This window comes from Varanus komodoensis, unplaced genomic scaffold, assembly GCF_004798865.1.
Source record: "Varanus komodoensis strain SLA01 unplaced genomic scaffold, ASM479886v1 scaffold4, whole genome shotgun sequence".
In the NCBI taxonomy this organism is placed as follows: Eukaryota; Metazoa; Chordata; class Lepidosauria; order Squamata; family Varanidae; genus Varanus; species Varanus komodoensis.
The window spans coordinates 42,402,906-42,419,658 of record NW_025335941.1 but is presented as its reverse complement, the minus strand read 5'-3'; the positions used below and the strand labels follow the sequence as shown (position 1 = coordinate 42,419,658).

The 16,753-nt window shown below is 42.3% G+C and overlaps 1 protein-coding gene across 1 annotated transcript in view; it reads right to left on the bottom strand.

Annotated features, from left to right (window-relative positions):
* DCLK1 (doublecortin like kinase 1) overlaps window positions 1-16,753 on the bottom strand; it is a 317,888-nt gene that overhangs the window by 38,166 nt on the left and 262,969 nt on the right. The window contains exons 13-16 of the mRNA XM_044442669.1: window positions 13,915-13,999; window positions 10,815-10,923; window positions 4,044-4,101; window positions 1,247-1,366 (exon numbers count right to left, since the gene is read on the bottom strand). Of these exons, the coding sequence (XP_044298604.1) occupies window positions 1,247-1,366; window positions 4,044-4,101; window positions 10,815-10,923; window positions 13,915-13,999 (372 nt within the window). The remainder of the gene's footprint in view (window positions 1-1,246; window positions 1,367-4,043; window positions 4,102-10,814; window positions 10,924-13,914; window positions 14,000-16,753) is intronic.

The following is a 16,753-nucleotide window of genomic DNA, read 5'->3' as shown; positions in this document are numbered from 1 at the left end:
CAACCTCTAACACAGGCCACAGTTTGAACATTTTATGAAAACTGATAAGGAAATTTGAAAGAGCACTAATCCACTGGATTTTCACCCTGCCCCTGTTAGATCCTTCACGCATCCCCGTTCATGACATTTACAATCTCTCAGGCAGCAGTGTACATATTTTCCAAGCAAAACGGACAGCGCTAGACTAGGTGAAATGCTGCCCTTGAAGAAAAGCTCAGGATTTGTCTGAATGTTCCCTTAGTTCAGTATCTTGGCTTTCATGGTAGCCAAACAAATGCCTATGTGGAGTCTATAAACAAAGTGTGAAAGGGCATAGTCCTCTGTTGTTCCTGACCAATGGGTGATTATTCACATAACACTTCTGAACCTGAACTTGTCATAGGTAAGCACTGCTAGACTTGTCCTTTGGAAAGCCAGTAAATGTTAGGACACTCCAGATGTTTTGGTCTACAATGCTCATCCATTTAAACTAGCATAGGTGAAGGATGATGGGAATTGTAGGCCAAAACACTGGAGGGTCTCCAGTTGTTCACTCCTTCAACTGACAGAAGTTTCCTGTAGTTTTCACTATACATGTACGCTCATAAGAACCGAAGCTGGTAAAACCCTCTTTTCATTCAGCTCACTGGATGCAGATCCAGCAGGGATGTAGAATATGGACTGAGAATCCCTCTCACAGATCCCTTTGAAGGCTCCGTATTTCATTTTCTATGCTAGATAACCAACTTCAGCCTAACAAATGTAATAAATGACCTACCCTCCAGATGGGACTTGGTAGCTCTCCAATGTTGTTAGCCATCATGGACAAAAGGAATGATGGGAGATGTAGGTGAACACTCTTGGCTCACTACTCCTGGCCATACTAAAAAGTTTCCCAGAAATTACGGGAACAGAGCCCCAATTGTAGATTGCACATTGTCAGTGGAAACAATATGCATATTTACTCTTTCAACAAGCCTCTACAGCAAGTTTACAGTGGCAACAGCAGTGAAATAAAACCCTAGACTTTATATTGTTAAGTAGGGAGCACTTCTGTCCTTTCTCCCCATCCTGCCCATCTCTGCAGGACTAAACACTGAGGGTTTAGGCTCCTCTGCTCCCAACTAATGCTTGAAGATAAATTAGGATGCCTTTCACTTCCAAGATCACATAACACCACACTAGTCCTGTGCTTTTGTTCTCACACAGGACTGAAAGTCCAGGTGCATGGTCCACAAATGGTGAGGAAGCAGGTAAATGTACTTACCTTTACAAGCTCCATGACTAGGTACAACTCGGTAGGCATATCCATTTCCTCAATCAGAAGAACAATATTGGGATGCTTGACCCTTCTTAAAATAGATACTTCATTTTGGATCATATGCTCCTGTCACCAAACAAACAAACAAGACACATGACCTATGAGAATAGAAGAAGAGCCAAGGGATCATCCAACAAAGTCTCCCTCTACTCATTGGCCCCCTCAAATCTGCTTTAATAAAACCTACAAAAAGGTTAGGACAGTTTTTTCTCCCATTCTAAGCTCTGGCATTGCTATTTCTCTTGACTCCCACCCTCTAAACTCATGATTTCTCTATATCTCTCCACACACCTTATCTTCCTTTTGACCAGCTAGACCCCGTCCCCCCCCGGCAGCCATTATGTGGCCAGCCATACCCTCAGTGGGAGCCATTTTGTTGTGGTATCCACAATTTGAGCAGTTCCTCAAATTCCTGGAAGATTCCATGTTTCCAAAGAAGTTGAGAATCCTGCCTTACCCATTAATGCTGTAGGCACTGTCAGATTTCTGGCAACAATATTGTTACAGTGACTATAAAAGGGCAGATGAAAGTGAGCATGTAATATGAAATAGGGAAAAGGATTGTGCATTCGGCACACAGAAGACGTATTCCGTCATCAACCCATTTACTTGAGAGTAAGCCCTACTGAATTCAGTGAGTTTTGGTTTTGAATGGAAATGCACAGGATTGCACACTCCATCACTGAACCCCTTACAGAGTCTCTTAATGCATATTTGTTTCCAAACAGAAAGAAAATAGTAGCTGTATTTTTATTTAAAAGCATTTCTTTACAACTCTAATATCAAAACCATTTATATCATGTATCATATCTGTAGTACATCCCATCTCATCCTTCCAGGAGTTTTACCAGCCAAGAGGATTTATGATCAGTTGCCCCTAAAGTGAATATCCTGCTGTTTAACAACAGACTTGTTAATAGGAAGCTACCTCTCACCCAGGGCTTGATCGAGGATTAGTACGCCAACCTGGTTTGTGTTACAGAGGCATGAATGGATGAACAGGGTCACAGGAGAGAGTTAATCTCTTCCAGTTCTCTCTGGCTGGATTTTCAGTTGGCAGCATTTCAGGTTATGGGGTGATGGTGTTCCAGTGGTCTCTCAAATTAATCAAAATAATTTGGCCAACCCCATTGGTTTGAACATATCCACTGGTGACTTGGGACAGGTTAGGGATTTTGTTGGTGAACTATTCATTTTGCTGCCCAGCAATCTCCTCTGCAGAGCCAACAGGGTCCGTCCCTGGCATGACATTAGAGTCCTGCTGGTCTATGGTCATGGCTGACTTCAGTGTTCCCTTGTTCAGAATGGCTCATGACTGAATGGCTGCCAGGACCTACACTGTTGTTTTCATTGTTTTAATTCACTTTGGTGCAAACTGTTGGTGAACTGAAGGTGGAGGAACATTATTCAGTTCCTTTATCATGGTGAGATTGATGAGATCTAGGCAGCTAGTGACCTGGAATCCCTTCATCGTGGAACAAGGGAACAGACAGTAAGGCTGCATTTATGTTGACTGTATTATTCTTCTGAGATTCTCTCTCTGAGCATGGAAGGCCCATGGTAGTTCTGGATGCATGAGACCAGAAGGTAGTACTCAGGGGGGACTTTTGTTCCTTTTAGCCTTTGGCTTCTGGGGTTCCTTGGGATTTTATTATGTCACCATGCTGTTTAACATCTACTCTTAGGGTAGATCATCTTGAATTTCAGCATACAGCATTGCTAGTATCAGCTCTATCTAATATCACTCAGGTCTCTCTCTCCCTTTCTAATGAGTTGAAAGAGACTTGAAGATGTGCTAAACTAGCACTTGATTTCAGTAATCAGCTGCATGAGAACTAATGAACTAAAATGACCTTTGCACAATCAAGGTTTCTTTCTGAAACCTTCAGATCTAGCTATGATGATCCACACCACAGTCATCTTCTATCTTGATTATTGTAATATGGTCTTCATGGGTCTGTTTTTGAAGACCATTTGGTATGTTTCAAGCACACATCTCACAGGGATGGGATATATGCCTTATCCCATGCTCCTTGTGCAGCATGTGATTGGCTGCCCATAGCAATCATAATTCTAAATATTGTATTTGACCTATGAAGCCCTATACAGCTTGGAGCCAATTTCCCTGCAGGACACATTCCTCCGTATTACCCTATCTGGAACAGATCTTCCACAAAGGCCCTTTTTGCTGTCCCCTCCAGATAGTCACAAGGCAACATCATGCAACTGAGCCTTTAATATAGTAGTGCATTAAAGGAGATAGGAGATCCTCTCCCTCCCAGGAAATCCACACAGCTTTTTAGGAGTATAGTTAAAACTTTTATTTTACATCAGGCTTGTGAACCCTCCCTGAATTTTGCTGTTTGCCATTGCTTGTTTTAATTGTTTTACTGTTTTAGCAGAAACTGCTATGATAGCTTTAGGGAGAAAGAACTATGTGCGTATCTTAAAACGTTGCAATGTATTTCATTATCATGGCAATTAGATGCTTTATTTACAAAGCGTTTCAGAAAAATACCAAATAGTTCACCAAGTGTTTAACCGCTCTGTGGGCAACTAGCTTTCATCTCCCAGGATGCCAGGAATCAGTCATCCAAAGCTAAACACCTTCAAAATTAACTGCTCCGCCAGAGTGAAATGGCTGAGCCAGAGTGAGTAACAATGCAGACTGGCCAGAGGCAAAGCCTCAACATGAATTTTCTAGGATAAATATTATAACCCACTGTGGAGCTTCTGTACTTACTTTTCCTCTACATTTACTTTTTTTGATGATTTTCAATGCATATTCTCTACCAGTTGACCTAATGAGAGGCAAAAGAGAATCAAGGAAAGGGATATAAAATCATAAGTTCAATTTTCAAAGCAAACAGAATCACATCACCTTCACCAAACGGCACCAGGAATTGCTCCGACTGGAAGTAACATATCTAGGACAGTAGGTTTCTGCAAGGAAAAATCTTGCAGGAAAGCAATGCCACATTTTATCAGAAGAACTTGAGTACTCTTAAGGAATTGCCTACGAGTGTGATCCTATAAGTTGCATGACTGACACTCATAAGCCCCAAACTCAGAGGCTTACAAGCATCCTGTGCAGAGAGCGGTGTGTGATGCAAGCCCTGGAGGCTGCTTTCAGCACTTTAGAGGGAAAGTAAAGGAGGCTGCAGAGGCCACAGGACAGCTTGTATCCTGACTTCTACAGTCTCTTCCCCTCCCTGTGCATAGAAATGTCCCCTTTACCCTCCTTCTGTGGCTGAGGTCCTTCCCTTGAAGAGGCAGTTAGCACATTCCTTTCTGGTAGCTGGAGGACAGGAGTGGCACCCGAGTGCTGACTCGCAGATCTGAGGTCAGAGTTCTATTTCCAACCTTGGATCTGGGAAACCAAAGTGCAGAGATGATGTCTGGGGTCACTCACGCCAATATATAGTACAACATCAAAGGGTGAAAATATAGTCAACTAGGGGCCAAACCAGAGAAGAATGGGGAGATTTGTTATTAGGCTCTTCAGTGGCATTCTCTTCCATTCTTTAGCAGCTCCATGTGCTTGTTTCAAGAATAGGAAAAGTGGTGGTCTGAGAGAAGGTGTTGAATATTTTTCCCTCTGCAAGTCTTTCATTCCAAATAGAATCACAGAATAGTAGAGTTGGAAGGGGCCATGAAGGCCATTGAGTCCAACCTGCTGCTGTTGCAGGACATCAAATTACACCATCCCACTCAGATGGCTGACCATAGAATCATAGAATAGTAGAGTTGGAAGGCGTTGGAAGTAGTTCTTAGTCACAGGGGAAAAAGAGATAAGTGCATCATCCATATTGGTCCCCTAACTTATCTCACAAAAACTTGACAGAGCATAGGAATAAAGGGCTCTATCTCCCAGAACACCATCTTCCCAGTCTTCAGTGACATCCCAGGATCTCCTGATGCATTTCTAATTTGGCTCTAAATTTCTCTGGACATAACATTAGCATTACTTTACACAGTTAGAAAGATCAGTTAGCACCATAGCTTCTGAAGATTGTGACTACTTTTGCGGAGAGAGCTGTCTGTGCTCATTTTAAAATAATAGATGTTAATAAATGTTTAGGGAAGATATAAATGACATTTCTGAAATATTACTTCATTAATGCAATGCACACTGCTTACGTGGGAAAGCAAATGGCCCCAAAATGTTGGTGTTCCATTCTCATGTTTTATTTTATTACAAAAAGCAAATGATGATTACAATTATTAGTTGTCCATAAAAATATAAAAGATGGAGTCATACTGTTGTGAAGCAACAGCCATATGGCACTTCTTAGCTTTAATAAAAATGATTTTATAAAGGAAAAGTGCAGATGCACACATTTGCCTGGTGCTTGTTCTATTCTTAAGTTTGGCAGAAACAGTTTGAAAGCTGCTATGGGAATAAATGAGAATGTTATAACGCTACTGTTTTGTTACAGTTGGAACACAGCGTTGTGTGCAAATGGTTTTTTAAACATTTCCACCCCATTTATGGGCAGGGAGATGGGAGGGGAGGGAGTCCATTTCACTTAATTTCTGCTGAGTGCAGAGAAACTCTCTGACAGTTCCTTAGAGTGGGGCTCAACATCTGTCATAGCAGAGCTTCAGACAAAACTCCCTGGAGAAGACCTTCATTCTAGGGAAAGATTCTAGGGAAAGTCAAAGGGAAAGAGGAACAGAAAGGCCAACTATGAAGTGGAGTAACTCCATAAAGGAAGGCATATCCTTGTATTTACAGGTGAGCAGCCCTGTCATGGATAGGTCATTTTGGAGGGCTTTCAGACATAGGGTCCCCATAAGTCAGGAACCACTTGACAGTACATAATAACAATAAACTAGCAGATTTTAAAGTTTGAAGAACAGCTACGTATCATAACAGCATATGGTGGAGACATTCCTTTTGTGACTTCTCCCCTTCCAAGGAGGATCCCTGATGTTTCTGGGGGGAGCCAAGAAGCCACAACTGTCTCTTCATTTTGCAATGATGCAAGTGCACACATTTCAGGAAGTCACAAAACCCAAAGGAAACTCCAGTGGGTGGGTGTGAGACTTGTGATTTAAAGGCATATGACTTCCCTAAGTTTTGAAGACTTATCACACCTGCTGATCAAAGGGAGGAGAGAAGCTGCTACAAAAGATGCTTTACATACACTTCACCCTTAATTACAAAAAGCTGAAAAGAATAGTTAGCAGTGGGCTACAAAGTTGCAATCTGGCATGGACATAGTGTCACAATATTAACTATATTTTAAAAGATAATAAAAAGGAATGTAAAAAACAAGCAAACCACATCCAGTGCTAAATAGTTTGCTATGGATCCTGGGACATCTCACTTCTTATGCAGCATTACACTTTATGTTTCACAGTGATGGCTTGGCCCACGTACACACAAAAGGTTGTGAGCATGTGTACTTTTCCATATTCATGTTCTTCAAAGACTATAGCACCATGGCTGTTATAAAAAGCTCATCATGTTATCATGCTCATGATTAGCCATCCTTACATTTTCTCCACTAGAGGGCCTCTTGGCATAGCTACACAATGGTGATCTTTATAATGCATGCAACTAATTCTGAATATATTCACATAAAATATGACTGGTTTAAGAACCATTCAAGTTCTTTGAACCATACACCCTGGTTGTACTTTCTGTCAGAAAAAGCAAACTTAGGAGTTTGACTGGGAGTAACTACGTGCTGTATTTATTAACTCATACTTGAAAAGTGCTATTTGAAATAGGAACCTTTAATATATTGAAAACTTACCATACAAAAAGAATACCACACACACAATAGGAGTTAATATGTGATTATCCCAACAAGCATGCTTTCACGTTTGGATCGCATTTTAACAACAAAATGCAAAAACTAGTTCTATGAGAAGGGCATTTCCCTTTACATGTCCTATTGCCAACAGCAATGGAGAACGCTTTTCCCTACATGCCTCTTAGGAAATGCTAGCAGCACCACATAACAAAAAAGTTGCTCAAACCAATATAAATGTTTATAAGCATGGCCCCTTTTATTTAAACAGAAACATATCAATTCACATTTTACTTGTGAAACTGACATGGGAACAGTGCATATCAAAAATAAAAGAATGCATATCTCCAGATCCTCCCTGTCTTCTATAATTAAGCTCTATAATTAAGCCTATTAGAAAGCCAATGTTGTATAGAATCTTTGGGCTTCTCTGCACAAGGCATTTATTGGGTTCTTGTGATTCCAACACTCATGGAAGTTTGTGGGGCCTTTCCATGATGCCGTCATCCACCAGGACTAACTGAATTTTTCAGCCATATTTGTAGCACTCCCCACTTTTTGGTGGAAAAATAGTCTGGGATTCCCCTGGACAGTACCATTATTGCATGCAGAATATTTTCCAGTGTAGTTTTGCAATTCCTTTCTCTTAACCCAGCAGTGGAATGTGTAGTGCAATGGAACATGCAGAAAGCTTAGAAGATCTGCCTCCTCCTCTGGAAAAAAACCCCCTCATCTGTAGGATGCTCTAATCACCCCTACACATGGAAGGAGAAGCCTCAGTAAAACACTGGGTTATATGCCTCGTTTACAGAAGCCCTTTGATTATGACCCAGCTTTTCTCTCCACTCAGCCCACTCAACTGTGAAGCTCATTGCCCGAATCTCAGAAACAGATCCTTCTCTTCAGTTTAGCTTATCACACAGGCTTAACAGTTTGCATTATGTGCTAAATAAGTAAAATAGTTTCATGCTGTGATGTTTATTGTTTTGCATTATATTGCATTTTAGTCTTTTAAACATCTGTTTTGCATTTTATTTTTAACTGGGTTTGAAAATGGCATTCTATCTGGTTGCAATCTGCCCAGAGAACATTAATTATTGGGTAGATTAGAAATGCACTAATTAACTAAATAAATAGAGCAGAATAAAAATGGGATGGAAGATTGTGTGTGATGCCTTGAGATCCTTGAAGAAAGGGCAAGATCAAGGTAAAAAAGCCAGCGAAGAATAATAAATAAATACATTTGTTAATATAGTCCACTGAAAAATGAACCAGTAACTCTTTAAACCCTTACTACTCTCTGTTTACGTAAAGCACACAGATTGCCTGTGAGTAGTATCCAGGCCTGCCTGAGCACCAGTGGCTTTCACTGCTAGTGGAAGGAGGGGATAGCAGCTTTAAACAAACCACCCAAAATGAGAAGGTATTTTCATTTCCAGAATGCAGCAGTTCAGCAGAGCTTGCCGAAGGAAACTTTGCTCATTTGTCCCAACTGGAACAAGCATTTTAGATTGTTCCCAGGGCTGTTTTTTTAATGGTTAGCTTTCTGTTGTGTAAATGGCAAGCCTTGTTTGTGCTACAAATGGAGCAGGAGCATCGTGGCAAGATTGGCTCCTGCTCACTACTTGCTTCTAGAAACAGCACTTACCTATGCTTGCAAAGACCAGGACTTCCACATATGTACTCTGAACCGAACAAGGAACTGTGCATGCAAAAGGGTGCTGTATGGATGGCTCCCCTCCTAAGCAAACTGCTGGGACTAGTAAATAGCTGACCGGTTTGATCAGCAGTTCAGGAGAGAGCTCTGGATTCAGTCCTGACTCTCCCTTCTTCACCAAAACACTGGTATAGCTTGTTGGAGTTATGTGGTCAGGAGGAGTATACAGGGATCTCCTTCAACATGGACCTTATTGTTCCAGTTTATCTACAGACTGAATAAATGGTGTCAAGTGACACCCTATTATAGCATAATGCCCAAGCCACCTGCTTTGTCAATCAGCAACACTGTTTGTTTTTCAGGGAAGTTAATATTACAGAAAGTTTACACCTTTCCCATTGTGGAAGGGACCATACTTCAGAGATGAAGCACATGCTATCCATGCAAAAACTCCAAGGTTCAGCCTGTGGCATCTCCAGATAAACAAAGATACATTGAAACAGAACGAGTCAGAAGGGGTTTCCCGGGTCATCTAGTTGGCCCCCCGACTCCAGCTGGCTCCACTCACGACATGCCCACCGTGTGCATGTCTAGCCTATCTTTGAACACTCTCACCGCTGGGGCCTCAACCACGTCCCATAAAAGCCCATTCCATACCCTTGGGGTCCTGTCAGGAAGTGCTTCCTGGCATCTAAATGGAGCCTTGGTTCCCTGAGCTTTGCTCCATTGGAGCACGTCCTGTCTTCCTCTGCAGGGGAGAAGAGGTCTCTACCCACCTCAGTGTAACATCCCCTCACATACCTGTATGTCACCAACAGATCACCTCTGACTCTCCTCTTCCCTAGGCTGAAGAGACCCAGTTCCCTCAGTCTCACCTCATACGGCATCCCCTGCAAACCAACCACCAACCATGTGGCCCTACACTGCACTGACTCCAACCTGGCTATATTCTTCCTATACTGAGGGGCCCAAAACTAAACACAATACTCCAGTTGCGGGTGCACCAGAGTTGTATAGAGTGGTAGTAATAGCTCTCTCAATCTAGAAGCCACACTTCTGGCTATGCAACCAAGGGTGGCATTTGCCCTCTTAAACACCGCATCTGACTCTGACTCATGTTCAGCCTGCAGTCAACCAGCACCTTTCACAAGTGCTGCTCTCCAGCCACTTGTCCCATAACCTGTACTTATGACACCTATTCCTATGCCCCAAGTGCAAGACCTTGCACTTATCCACATTGAATGCCATCCTGTTGTCTCCTGCCCACTACCATAGTCTGTCCAGGTCCTTTTGGATCTGGGGTACCTGCTCCTCAGTTGTGGCCACTGCCCCGGTTTTAGTATTGTCTGCGAATTTGATCAGCAGACTGTTCACCCCTTCTTCCATGTCATTGACGAAAAGATTAAATAGGATCAGCCCCAGGACAGAGCCCTGGGGGACCCCGCTCATCACTGGCCACCATCCCAATGATTCCCCACTAATAGTTACCCTCTGCTTTCAGTCAGTCAACCATGCCCTAATCCATTGGACACTGAGAAACTCCTCACTTTCTTAATCAGGATATCATGGGCCACTTTGTCAAAGATAACAGGTGTTGGGAAACACCTCTACCCGGTATCTGCTAGCTCTCAGGTTTGAAAATACTGAGCAAGATAGACAAGAATAAAGTAACACCCTATGTTGCCATGATATATGTAAACATTTTCCTAACACTTCAGAGAAATGAGAATTGATGCCTGGCTCTAGGTATAAATCCAACTGGAGTCTGCTGAGCAGACAAAACAGAAAGTTGCAGGCATTTGTTTTCCAGCAGGGGAAAAAATGATGTACAATGAGAAAGATTCAACAATCTAGAAGATGCTTGTTGAGCAGAGTGAAAGAATGGGCATAAAGGATGGGGCAAGCCAAAGTATTGAATGTACAGATTGTTCCTTGCAAAGCATTCCTTTACAGGCATAGCTAGAGTCACTGTTTCCATTTTATGCACACACAGAACTACGAAGACATTGCTTTCCTCCATATGTGTGGCAAATAAAGATGTGAAGCTCAGTATTAGTGACTACTTTAATAGTAATAAGCAAGAAATCTCTCTCACCTTTCTATACACTCCTTTACAATGGCAAAATTTCCATCTCCTATAGTTCGGCCAACTTTATATCTCTCTGCTATAGAGGCTGGAACCTGGAAGCCTTCCTCCAACACTTCTGAAAAGAACCGTTAGTACATTTTTATTGGTAGAGAAGGCAGCACAGATGTGACCCATAATGTATATTTTACCTCTATGTTTTAAGACAACTGGAGACCATTTAGTATCAACATTCACATTTTTTCTGAGCAAAGGAACCATGCCACTGATATTGTATGCCCTTAACAAGTTTTACTAGATAAAATATGAAAAGTTAAATATGTGGACACTAGACCTGGTTTTACACATTTACAAACAATACTGCTGCATGTGTAAGCTATATATGATGACTGTGTGATCTGCTTGAGAGAAGTCCATTCTCAAGTGAACACTGGATTAGTTCAACACAGCACAATTAAATCTATCTACAAAAGGAGTCTAACACTCCAGCACTTCTTTTATTACATCCTGTAAACTGACACTTCCATAAAATTGCTCATGTGATAAGTGCTATTTTCTCTGCTGAACTGAATATTTAGTTTTTAAACAAGTGTTCTCAATAATGTCACCAACATACACAGCCTGGGCACCAGATGCTGGGGAAAAAGAAAAGTCAAAACAATAAAGAAATGAGTTTCTAGTTATTGTATTTTAGTAGCCATTAGAGTACCATTATTCATCAAACAGGGCTCAGAAACAGTTTGCAAGTGTCTAATAACATCAACAGCCATATACCTCCATTTACATGAACTGTGTTTGGACCAGTTCAACACAGGATAGCCATTTCAAATATTAGCATCTAGAAGCCATGCAAGGTAAAGCACTCCTCTTAGAATTGTGCGCCTTAAAGCAAGGAAACCAGGAGTGGTGAAATGAAGCAACCCATCTGCTCATGCACTGACCCACCTCTTCTGGCATAGCGGTTAGGAGTAGTTCAGATGCATTAATTTCCATTCTAGTCTAAATGAAGCTTGTTGTGAAAGCTGAACTGGACAAATTGTGATTAGTCTGAAATATGGTTAGTAGAAACAAGCCAGCTTCAACTGCCATGCTTTCACTATCCATTGTTAAGAGTAACAACAATATAGGGTTTGGACATAAGCTAAACTGTGGTTAATCTAAAATGGAAAAGTTAGGATTGATTTCAAGAAGACAGAACTCTGACTCATTTTGGATTTCACCTAATTACTACAGGATGTCATCTACCTGCTATATCTTTTTCTGCACTGGGTAGAGACATTTAACTTTAACAGAGGAAACATTAAGGACATTCTCAAGTTCTATATATTTTATAACACTTTTGGTACAATTTTTGTAGATTTGGGCCTTCCATTCTGTGCTTTTAATTCACTATGCTTGCCAGAGCTAAAGCTATAAGGTGATCATAGGTAAAACCCAAAATTATGATGCTACTTTGTTTCAGCACCCTTAGTAATACTGTCGAAAGCACGCAATTAAACATTTTATTACTGTAAGTAGGGAAAGAGGTTCACAGTGGGCTAAGTAGGAGGCTTTCCTTTGTTAAACTTGTGTGCCATACAACTTAGGTAAAACTTTCCCCAGAAGTGGATAAAGCTAAACCAATACTTCTTGTAAGCAAGCTCAACGTAAGCAAGCCTGCCATGGCTCAGTTTTATTCATTGAGATCCCTCTGCTGGAGAAAGGCTGATATGGTGTATCAAGCTGGCAATCTTCAGTGTTCTCCCTTTGGACATCCCAGTACAAAAGGCACCCACAGACTTAAGAGCATTGGAAAATTACCATCCTGAGAATAACTATTATCTTTAGATTGAGTGATTGCCAGATTGTTTTATCACGATAATGCACAGTAGAATTTTCACCTTGTTCCATACTCTGTTCTTCTGGATCCCAAACATCAAACCATGTCAAGAATTTGTTCCTAGCTGGCTGTATTTGTGTGTGTGCATGCTAGGATGTGAAATGAATTCACTTTGGGCAGACAATCTTCCAGATACCTTGGATTCAGCTTCCCAGAGTCCAAGTCCCTGGTGAAGACACTCAGGGTTCATGAGCACTTGTCTGGAATCAAGCCCCATGCACTGCACAAGCAGCACCATTCTCCATGCCTGCCACTGCTGCCCACAGCAGTGGGAGGGGAAGAACGTTGGCCACCAAGAATGGTGGCCAATTCGCCCACTTCCTGCATCTCTTTTCCCCATGTGCTTTTGCTGGTGAGAGGAGAAGAAGGTTGCCCACTGGGAATGCTTGATGGGGAAATTGCTGGTTGTACAACCAGGGATCAGTAAACATTTGTGGACTTCTTCTAGGCCCAGTTCACTTCCTTAGAGAGGGATGAGCACCAGAAGAAGTCTGATGGACAGGTGCAAATTGGATTCTGAAGATGCTCAACACATCCCTAATGCAATACCAGAAAACTACTAAAACCATTACCAGAAAATATTACCTTAGTACATCCAGCTAATTGTAAAATTCTAGTTTGTAGGGCAATCAAACTTCTTGAAGGTAACAGAAAACCTTCAGAAGGTTGACTGGATAAAACTAGCACTCCCAGAATTTGTCAGACACTCAGTTAATTCATAGCATATGATATGCAAATATTTCACAATACCACTCACTGGAAGACTACTTTGTTCAATGATACACAAATGTTGGTGTCATCCCAAATCAGAAAATATCCTTTCCAACACAGTGGACCACTGAGAAGAGTCCACTGATTTTGCTCCTCCTTTCTAGCACGGTGACCCATCTCTCGCTTTGGTCCAGACAAGAGAGGTGCTGAAGAAAAGGAATCGCAGGTGCCACTGCCACTGCTCACAGCCTCTCTGCCTGTCAAGCAACAAACTGGCAGCACTGATGGCAAAGAGGATGATCAAAAGCAGCTGGTGACAATGGCAGTGAAAAGGGAGTTTTACTGAAGATCTCAGTATGGTCAATTGAGAATGTCTCATCCTAGGCCCTCAAACCCTGGGCTCTGCATTGTTTACAAGTGCCATATTTCATATGCAGTGTGTCACCATCTCTGTTTTAAATCTACTTGTCAGTTTTCATCCAGAATTTCCTTTTTACTTTATTCATTTCTCTTTTTTACCTTCACCTAGTCCATCATTTTCATCCATGGAGCTGCAGACTTTGGTAGATGCTAGTGAGGTAGAGGAACCACTGTGCTGAGAGCTCTGGAAACACAAGGGGGAAGGGGGAGACACATGAGGGCAAAAGGATTGTTAAAAAGCGGTTCCAACAGAGCTAGATAATACAGCAAAACATATAAGGGTGTACTACTAAATCTATACTTAAATGGCACATGTAGCATTTCTGTCTCTTCAGGATCAATATACTTCATGCTGGATTTCCAAAACATTCAATTGAGAAAACACCACCTAACTTCTGGAATGTTCACATATCCTTGGATTGTTTCTGTCAGAAACTACTGCAATCTCCTCCTCTCACGGTTAGCCTTAAAATGAGTCAGGCTACGGGTTCATCTAGCCCAGTACTTGCTGGCTGGCTGCAGCTCTCCAGAGTTGCTGGCTGCAGCTCTCCAGAGTTTTAGGCAGGGGTGTATCTAGCCTTCCCTGGAGATGCTACAGGACTGAGCTTGGGATCTCTTGCTTGTAAATCCGTGTTCTGCCATTGAGTTATGGCCCCTCCTCTTCTTCCTGGCCTCTTCAACCTCTTCAAACAACTGAGAACATCCACAGGAAACCCATCGTTCTTCCCTCTGCCATGGGGATCACAGTACACTGCTTCTGAAAGGATCTGCACTGGGAAGTTCCTTATCACTTATGCTTAAGGCTCTGTACCTAAGTGCTGACACCAGTTGCTTCTGCTTACAAGTCTGAGGAAAAAACATGTTTTTACTGAAAAGGTGTCCATAACAGATAAGCTGTTTTGTCCATCAGGGTTAAGAGAAAAAGACTGACAAAAGGCTATCAGGACTTCATGGAGAGTGTCTAGGAAGAGGGGGAAGACTTCAAGAATATGTTTTGCTCATGGGATAGCAGGGAGCAGCCCATGTTTCCCAGGAGGTGCTCATGCTCCCAACCCCTCTTCTGTAGCCTGTCACATGAATGTGTACTGCCAATTCAGTGATGCTGCACCCATCTTAGGACGACACAAAGGATTTCAGTGTGGAAAATCAACATCAGGCAAAACCAATTGCAGTATCTTTGCATATCTGTAAGCCTGATCCTGACTTGCTCAATAAAGCATTGTTGCAGCTGTGGCTTACCTTCTTCAACCTGACTCATCAGAGCATAGTTCCCAGCACTCTTGACCACAGGTCATGCTGGTGGAAGATAATGAGAGCTGAAGTACCAGGGGGTACCAGGTCGGAGGAGCAGGTTTAATGCTACATGGGAGCCAGATTTTTATACCATTAATGTGCCACCTGTGTGTGCACACACAGATGCATTTTGCTTCAGGTACGCAGGTGTGCTGTCAATTCACAAGCAGCTATGGCTTCCCTGCATGGGTATGGAGACATGGATGTGTGAGAGACCTTTGGCCAGTTATGAGCATTCAGTTTCCTTCAGTTAAGTGCTGCCTAGCCTTTATTTCAGTAGTTTTGTAGTTAATTAATTTATATAACACTCAGTAGTCAAAGTAAAAAAAATCCATTAAAACATAATATAAAATACATCACACTATAAAAATGGTGGGAGGAAATGCCATACAAAATGTTTAAACACATATAAAATTGTTAAACCACATATAAAAGTCCAATAATGTAAGAAGATAAAATCTGTATCTGATTAACCAACAGCAAAATCCTAGTAAACTACTTTAATGCCCTGTGGTAGAGGAAGGACTTGACCTGGTGTCGAAACTATAATAAGATTGGTGGCAAGAGGACCTCAGTGGGAAGTCCATTTCAAAACTGGGAGGCCAGCACTGAAAAGACCCTTCCTTTTGTTACCACAAATGGAGCCCCCTTCAGAGGCAGCAGTCAAAGGCAGGCCCATCTAGTGCCTGGGCAAATGGTGGTTCAGAGAAGCATTCTGTTATTTTGGTCCCAAGTCATATGAGGTTAAAACCAGCTCCTTGGATTGTGCTTGAAAGCATATAGGCACCCAATGCAAGCAGGCCAGAAATGGTGTCATATGATCAGACTGCCAGGTTCCCGTTATTAGTGGGGCTGTCAAGTTTTGCACAAGCTGCAGCTTCTGAATAGTCCTCAAGGGCAGCCCACATTGAGTGCATTGCAGTAATCTAGTTTAGAGCTCACCAAAGCATGAATTAGGGATAGCAGGCTTTCTCTGTCCAGATAGGATCATAGCTGGTCCACCAGCCAAAAGTGGTAGAAGGCACTGGGAGTCACTGAAGCCACCTGGGCCTCAAGTGACAGAAATGAATAAAGAAGCATGCCAAGCTATGAACCTGCTCCTCCAAGGGGAGGGCAACCCCATCTTGAACAGCATGAATTCCTTCCATCCTGTCAGAAGAACCACCCACTAATATCCTCTCAGCCTTGTCTGGATGGAGTTTCAGTTTGTTAGCCTTGATCCAGTCAATTGTTGTAGCCAGGGACCAGTTTAACACATCCACAGCCTCACCTGCTGAAGAAAAAAAGGGGGACTAGAACTGCATGACATCAGCATACTGATGGCAGTGCACTCTGGCAGAGGGCATTAAGAGCCACTGAACGGTCTGGGAGTAACAACAGGATTGCACTCCCCCATGTCTCTCATGGCATCGGTCCTCATACAGGGTGGCCAAGCTTCTTCTGTGCCAAAACCAGGCCTGAACCTGAAATAGATCCAGATAATCAGTCTCATCCAAGACTGTCTGGAGCTAGTTGGCCACCACTCCCTCAAAAACCTTGCCCAGGAAGTGGATATTTGCCACCAGCCTAAATTTATTAAGTTCCTCTGGGTCCAGGGTTTCTTCAGAAGTGGACCTACCTCTGCTTGTTTCAAGGGGCAAGGGAC